The sequence below is a fragment of the Odontomachus brunneus genome, unplaced genomic scaffold (genome assembly GCF_010583005.1).
Source record: "Odontomachus brunneus isolate Ranch 3 - 2012 unplaced genomic scaffold, Obru_v1 Obru_scaffold_002, whole genome shotgun sequence".
NCBI lineage: Eukaryota > Metazoa > Arthropoda > Insecta > Hymenoptera > Formicidae > Odontomachus > Odontomachus brunneus.
Genome location: NW_022639452.1, coordinates 1,840,778 through 1,848,955, shown reverse-complemented (window position 1 = coordinate 1,848,955; position 8,178 = coordinate 1,840,778). Strand labels below are relative to the sequence as shown.

Here is an 8,178-nt window from a genome sequence, read left to right as displayed (position 1 = left end):
AGAGAGAGAGAGAGAGAGAGAGAGAGAGAGAGAGAGAGAGAGAGAGAGAGAGAGAGGGAGAGAGAGTAATATTACGCACGACGTGTACAGGTGTATAACGCGCAAGTGGAGAAAGAGAAGAAAGAAGGAACGAAAGCGGGAGAAAAGAAAAAGATAGACGTGCGACGGGCTCTTGCAGAAGAGTAGGGGGAGGGGGCGGGGAATTCGATAAGATAGTTATGCTGGAGGGTACTGCGGAGAATCAATCACCCCAAAGTGCCTTAACCCAGCCACTGTCTGTGCCAACATTCACTCGTTTTGTTCATCAACTGTGTGCGTGCGTGTGTGTCTGTGTGTCCGTGTGTCTGTGCATATGGGATTAACTCTCTCATATCAAACGTACGAAATACAACACATCGTGAGTAATCAAATGAGATATTTAAGCGACTAAATAATATATTGTAACACGTACACTATAGACACGTGCCACACATCCACACACATACATACATACATATATACACACATATATACAAAAGTACACACTTATACACGATATGCAATATTATAATATAAAAAACGAAAGCTATATATTAAATTAATATTATTTTATGAAACTGTACATAGACCTATATACGACTTAAGAATATTTTACGACGTAACTTTGTGGCCACTGAGAAAATTATCGCTATAAGAGATATACATACATTTTAAAATTTAGGAACAATCGCGCGCATGCGAAATGTTGCCAAACTCCTCGTGCCACGAGGAGAGGTGAGAAATCTTCAAGGTCCAACTACCTGTCTGCATTCGTAAGGTAAAGATTTAACAATATTCACTCGCCTATTGTTCGGCAGGATAAGTCTATAGTAGCGGTAATCCCCGTCAAAATCTCGCCGCGATCCACAATGCCAAATTTTTCAACGACGTATTAATAATGATAGGTGTTTGAAGGAAAGAGTGATACGTAAGAAAATGAATATTGCAATGTATAAATGAGACGATATACGAACATATTAGTCTCCGTGTATTTACGACCGATAGTCCTTCTTCTTCATCTTAGTCTCTCCCTACGGAGACGAATTTTGCGTTAGTGGAATTTACACGCGAATTATTTTTGCAGATTTTATTTACTCGTCCATTGCGTATCCGCAATCTTATGTACATGTATGTAGAAAATCGGGTAGCGACAATAGAGAAGCAGAGAGCGTTTATTATTATTATTATTATTGCTATTATTATATTATTATTATTATTACTACTATCATTGTTATAACTATCGCTCCCGTTTGTCTATCCATATTGTCAGAGTAGAGAACGAATACGTAACGAGCCAACTACCGAAAGAAAGAAAGAAACTTTTGTAGACTCGATCAATACTCGTTAGATCTGCCCGAAACAATCTTGTATTCGCATCTTGTGTAATAAATAGTGTTGTAATAATAATATATATACAGGCATACCTTACAGAAAGAAGTGATGTTAAGAGAGTATGAATTTCAGCTTTCACTTAATCGCGCGTGTCTTTTTATTTTGTTGCATCAGCTTGCAAGGAGACGCATTAAAGGCGATCCGATTGTTTCGTATGATTGATCCATTGTTACACTAATGCATTAAATCTGTCAGGGACCGTCAGTAGGCTCCCTCGATTTATCCAGTTTATCTGTAACGTAATAAGTGAAGCTGAAAGTTGTTGCAATACTCAAGAAAAAAAATATCGATCTGCAAGAGCGTTCGAAGTAATCATCTCAAGTGAGTCATCGAGATTCTTGTTTTCTGTTGATTCTTGACATATTAAACTCTGCGTCATCCGCGTACTCGTCGAGCGGAGGACAAAATGCATTTAAGTGTTCAGAGCACGGGTAAGGATGAGGAGATCCTTCAGTTTTGTAACATCGATATTTTTTTTTACTAACATTACGCTTATAACAGAGTTTGATAATTCGAATGCGTAATATCTAACGGATATATAATGAGCGAAAAGTGTATGTACATAGATGTTTACTGCCATCCGTGCATCAACGTTACGCATCATAATACGTTGAGTTATGGTACGTCGCGTAAATGTGTAAGATGGCAAGGAATCTCTTTCAGTGGCAATTACGTCACGTTCGATATCGCGCTCACAACGCAGCCGAACATGAAAAAGCATAGGGAGAAGAATTTCAGTAGAGTTCGCGGATGTTTGGTGTAGCAGTGGAGCAATCGATTGTTATATGTCATTTGTCACTTTTACGCCTTGTTGTTTTATTTCTTCTTCTTCCCCTGAAGCAGTCAGTCGTATCTTTTTATAACCTTAATACAAAGTGTATCAAACACATACACACACACACACACGCACACACATACACATGTGCACACAAACACGTCTATATCTCCCTTAATTGTCTTGACATTTAAAAACTGATTATACAATAAATAACGACTGATTTGTAATACGTAACACACGTGAGCGTTTGTAGCGTGATTCCTTGCCCCGAAGTGAATAAAGAAATGTATTTCGCCTGAGAATATCCATCGATCATCATCCTGACGAGCCGAGTTGAGTAATTAAGCACCATTAACAAGTAAGAGAGTTATTTCGCGCGATACTTTGTCCACGCTCCGTGCCAGATCTCTCGATTCCAGAACGGCAAATTTGCTCGAAGGGATATGGCTGATGTGACAATCAGTGAGTGATTATGCGAATATAGTATATCGAATATTTTATACAGTGTGTTTGTGTGTGTATATATGCATTTTAATATTAGTTAGAAGTGCTTCGTCAATATTAACCGACTATACACTAACCGACAGAACAGCTTTAATACGTAACAGAATCATTAGAATTTTCTAGTCTATCATGCATAATTGATTTATTACTTATTGATTATTCAAAGAAACGAGTACGATATGTCAGATCGTGACTTGTCATTACAAGTCATCACGATGACTTTGCATTAATGACGTTTAGAAACGATACATCAGTTCTGTCGAATAATGTACAATCAACGCACAACTCGTATCCGCGTCTTATTATATCCGCTGAAACCTTGACGCTCCACCTTATCTTAGAAATAGACTTCAGTAAGACGCGTTAAATATGCCCGCGAGTGAGATTTTCTCTTAGGACGCGGCTAATTACGCCTTCAGAAACTTATTCTTTTCATATCTTCAGAAAATTATCCCTCTCATGCCATACCAATGACACAGAGAAAAAAGGAGCCTTCGCTCAAGAGTTGCAAGGATACTCCTCTCTTCCCACGACGACGCATTCCGTCGCGTGCCTATCGCAGGAAAGAAACGCAGCTACCTGCTGCGCATGCTGCGAACACTGCAGCAGGTCCAAGCCGTGGAAGCGCTCGACGATAGTAATTTGCGCAAGTAACACCGACGTTAAACGCTAAACGATTCACGCGATCCCCACATTTGTAAAGACTTGTAAAGACCTTGCATTTCCTGAGCAGATGTCAAATGGTCAACCGCAGCAATTACGGGAGACCATGCGGGTCTACCTGATAAGGACCCAAGTAGAAGAGGCTGTGACGGAGGATAAGCAGGCGAGTCTGACGCAGCGTCTAACCATGATCGGCAACACATTCGACGCTCTCATTCAGTACACGCAATCCCTGAAAGTAGTATCGTGTCTCACCGTGGATCGAGTGCTCGACGCGAGTCACGCTCTGCTCGCGCTTTGTCCCGTTTCCGGCGCGAATCGCACAGACGAGGATTTCCTGTTGTGCCGCAGACAAGTAGCTGCAAATTTAAGAAACGCCCGAATGCGGCGCATTTCTTTCGCGGAAATCTAAGTTGTATTCTCTAGATACCTTGCAGTGAAATTTCACTGAAACAAGAAGAAAAGAGCGACCACCGAGTCACTCGAATTCGAGTGATTTTTTACTCATGCAGAATGAATTCTCCACTGCGAATCGTCGAGCGAATATTTTCACACCAGATTGAAAAGTGAATCTGATATGCAGGAGAACATATCGACTCTAATCGAGTAAAACGTTCGCTCATATGGAGAACCCATTCTAAGTTGAGTGAAACATTCACTTTTGCGATTTCGAGATTTCGCTTTGAGGCATTTAGAGAGGGTAACGCGACAAACGAATTTCCGGATCGCCGGATTCCTCTGATTCAGATCGAGGCGGAGAAGAGAATGTCGAGTTTGCGAGAACTAATCGAGTGTTGCTCCGGTAACGTGGTCCCACCCGAGAACACGTGCACGTTGCTGGACAGTCACATGGACAGGAGGAGAGACTTTCTCGTCGCATCAGCGAATTTCGAGAATCTGCTCGAAAACCCGAGACTGTCGGTGTCGCGGATGGAGAAGCTCCATCGGCAGCACAACGCGATTCTGGAGGACCTGCGGCAGAGCAGGCGGCTGTTGGACGCGGAATTGCCGAGTATCATTAATTTGTACGTAACGAGCGAGAGACAAGTCGAGCATTCGTCAAAATGTACGTTGTACAAAATAGGCGATTGCAGTCTCTGCAGCAGATTTTCAACAAGCTCGCGGAATTGTGCGAGGACGCGGGTGACAGCGTGCATATCGTGGGTCTGTTTAAATTAATCGCGATGAATCTGTGCCAAGTGACTCCGGATGCAGGTGAGCACGGATTTTCAGAAGGAATTTGTCAGGTGAATTGTACGGAATGTTTGATGAAACGTCGTTATGATTGAAGACGAAAGAAGATAAAATCAAATTCCAAATTTGTACGACTTTTTACATCTTTTTGAAAATTGTCTACGAGATTTTAACGTTGAATTACAATTAGCTGCCATAATGCGATAATTTTCGCTTACTATCCGAAATTTGCTGTACATCTAGGAGAAAGTGCGTTTTACAAGGAAGAAGCGAGTAAAGAATTGTGCCAAAAATGTCAAGCGAATTGCACGGACAAGAAATGATCAACAACGCTGGAAATACAGCTTGTACAACTGTTAATTAATTAAGGAATCGAATTACGTCTCAGGAATCTGTCGCAATTATAGGCTTCGCGAAGCCATACATTCTAAACTTAATCCTCTCGTCCAACGATGGCAGTGGTTTATGCGATATGCGCTTTCCTCGATATGCTGAAGAAGCGTACGTGAACTCGACAAAATGTAGGGAAAAGAAACATCGATGGAACTTACTAAATTAATGATACAACTTTCATTTGGAAACAGACAAGAATTGCTTGTTCCAATAAAAATCGTACGACAGTCAAAGCAGTGAGATAGATCGTCAAAATTTCAAAGTAAATAAGTATTCGCATTATCAGTCGAGTTGCGTAATAACGGTATAAACGGAAAATGAGGAGGCAGAAGGTAAAATTGTCACAACTAAAAATTCCAACTAAAAATGGCGGTGAAAGAACGAGCTAGATACGCAAGAAGAACAACAGTAAAAGACAAGAGATAACACACGTAATCCAGAAATTGTATGTTGTCAGGAAATCGAGATCGATCGCCGAAGTTCTCGTGTTTGCAAGACGAATATTCATTTTTTATTCGCGAGTTCGAGGATAAACTCTATCGAAAAGAGCGAATTCCACATTTCAAGCGTCATTCATATAAAAATCGCCGCGCCGATACGTCGCGTCACGTGATTCGCTCGGTAAGGTAGGACACGCGGCGATCGACACGACTGCAGCGCCACTCGCTACGGCGGCGGCAGCAACGCCGTTACGTTCTCCGTACCTCCTCCCCGGCGGGTGGCGGCCGCGCCTCCTACTCGCCGATTTTAATCTCGTTAGCGGACACGTGCGCGCCCCCCGCGCCCTACGGTGCTGGTGATACGCGGAGGCAGCCACGAGCGAACCGGGAGCCGTTGGCCGTGGGTGCCGTGTCGCGGGGCTTCGTCAATCTGGTTTGGTCTAACAGGATTCCACGGCTTGCGCGACGCTTCATAAAGGCTGCGCGCCGGACGGGCGCGGCGCGTGTCGCAAGGAGGAGTTGCTCCGCTCGAGAGGTGTGGGCGCTCGTGCAGCAGCAGCAGCAGCAGCAACCAGCGGTAACGGCAGTATACATAGCACACGTACACACACATACACACACACACACGCACGTACACACACACGGACACAGCAGTAAAACGAGAGCGAGAGAGGAGGTAGAAGCGACGAGGCATCGCGCGCATCGTGTCGGACCTTCGCGATCCGACACGTCGTCGTGATCGTCGTGCTCGTGGTCGTCGTCGTCGTCGTGACCACGCGCGTCGTGCCGCGGTCGTCTCGTGGTCAATCCTCGTGTCAATCAGTGTGTTGGAACGGTAACAGCAGAGCGCCAGCGACAGCAGCAGCGGCGACAGCTTTTCGCGTGTGCCAGGAGAAAGAGCGCGACAGAGGAAGAAGCGGTGGCCGCGCGAGCGAGACAGAGGAAGCGAGCAAGAAAGCGAGCAAAGGACGGCGGCCGCGCGCGCGAGAAGGAGCGACAGAGAGAGCGAGAGTGAGCTTCGAGGGGGATAGATAGAGCGAGGGAGAGAGAGAAGGAGCGAGAGTGAGAGAGGGAGACGAAGCGCCGGTGGGTTACCACACCCAACACCGCGCGAGCCGGGGAGCCGATCGCGAACGTCGCCGCTACGCTTGCTCTCTCTCTCGAGAGCTCTTTCTAGCAGCCGCGCGCGGTGCGTGTAGTACGCGGTGCGAACGAACGTGCGCCACCCAGGCTCCTCCGTTGTCACCCGGGTGGGTGACGTGCCATCGTGCTTCCGTAGCGTAGTCAAGTGTCCGCGCGCCGGACTCTACTCCGCGGCAAGGAGAGAGAGAGAGAGAGAGCGGCAGCACGAACGAACAACAACCGGGAGGAAGTGTAAGGGGGTGTGGAGAGAAGTGCGTGAAGAAGCGAGTGAGCGAGAGAGAGAGAGAGAGAGAGAGAGAGAGAGAGAGAGAGAAGAACGAAGAGCAAGAGGACGGTACAGAAAGAGAGAGAGAGAGAGAGAGAGAGACAGACGGACCTCGCCCTCCGCGGGGGAACGTCCGTCGTGAACGACCGCGGTTACAGAGAGCGTTCGACAGACCGACACATCGTGCCGCGTTCGTGTTCGTGGGAAAGGCAAACGTGCGCGTCCCAGTGATTACATGTGTGTACGCGTGTGTCGTGCGTGAGTAATAGAGAGACAGAGAGAGGAGAGTGCACGATATACACAGGTATATTTCCATGTATATACACGCACACGCCGAGAGATTCGCATAGTGCGCCTCGGCGATCTCGCGTATCAAGGCGAGAAACGTGCGTGAGAACGAGCGAACAAACGAGCAAACGAACGAGCCAGCGCGAAACGATACGTGTGATAAGAGCGAAGAGAGAGAGAGAGAGAGAAGGAAAGAGTAAGGCAAGGGAAAAGAAGAGACGGACGAATCGGACCAGACGGAACGCGCGCGCGATAGAGTAAGCGAGAGAGAAGAAGAGAGAGAGAAAGAGAGGACGAGAAAGAACGAAGAGAAACGAACAAGCGAAAACGGAGCGAAGGAGCGAGCAGTAGAAGACGACAGGCGGCGCGAGGACTCGTGTGCGTGCGCGTAGACGCGCGTTGATGCGTCGCTGGCGTCGTCGAGCCTCGCCAGGAGCAGCGGCGCTGCGTAGACGCCGCCGTCGTTGAGGGGGAAACACGGGTACGTCGCCGGGGACGTTCCCCCGTCGTCGTCTTCGTCGCCGCCGTCCTCGTCGTCGTCGTCGTCGCCGTCGTCGTGGTGACCGTCGTGCCGGTGGTGAGAGTGGTGGCAGTGATTGTGCTGGTGGTGGTGGTGGTGGTGAGTTGTTAGAAGTGTGTGAAACGTCGTCGTCGTCGACGTGACCGTCATCATCATCGTCGTCGTCGTCGTCGCCGGTGGAAGTCATAGCGGTAGTGGGAGCGAGAGCGACAGAGGCACTGCCGAGACGAGAAAGACGGAGAGAGTGGAAGAGGAGAGAGAGAAGACCACGGGGACCACGAGGACGGCGACGAGGCGTCGTCGTCGTCGTCGCTCGTTCGCCGTCGTCGTCGTGGCCGCCGCCACCGCTGTCGCCGTTACCGTAATCGCGGCGGCGAGATAATATCTGCCTACTTGTCCTCCTGTCTGTCCCTGTCTGACGGAACGACGACTCGTCGACGAACGACACCGTCGTAGGAAACATCGCATCGTCGTCGTCGCCGCCGTCGTTGCGTGCGCGAGAAAGGGAGAGAAAAAGAGACAGTGAGAAAGAGAGAGAGAGAGAGAGAGAGAGAGAGAGAGAGAGAGAGAGAGAGAGAGA

General features: G+C 47.4%; 1 protein-coding gene across 1 annotated transcript; it reads left to right on the top strand.

Moving 5' to 3' along the window:
* The first annotated feature begins 6 nt into the window (after positions 1-6).
* Positions 7-8,176, top strand: LOC116842420. The gene is made up of 2 exons (XM_032811629.1): positions 7-3,716; positions 4,103-8,176. Exons 1-2 carry the CDS (start codon positions 3,426-3,428, stop codon positions 4,532-4,534), a joined length of 723 nt encoding a protein of 240 aa, XP_032667520.1. The 5' UTR covers positions 7-3,425; the 3' UTR covers positions 4,535-8,176.
* Positions 8,177-8,178: the final 2 nt, after the last annotated feature.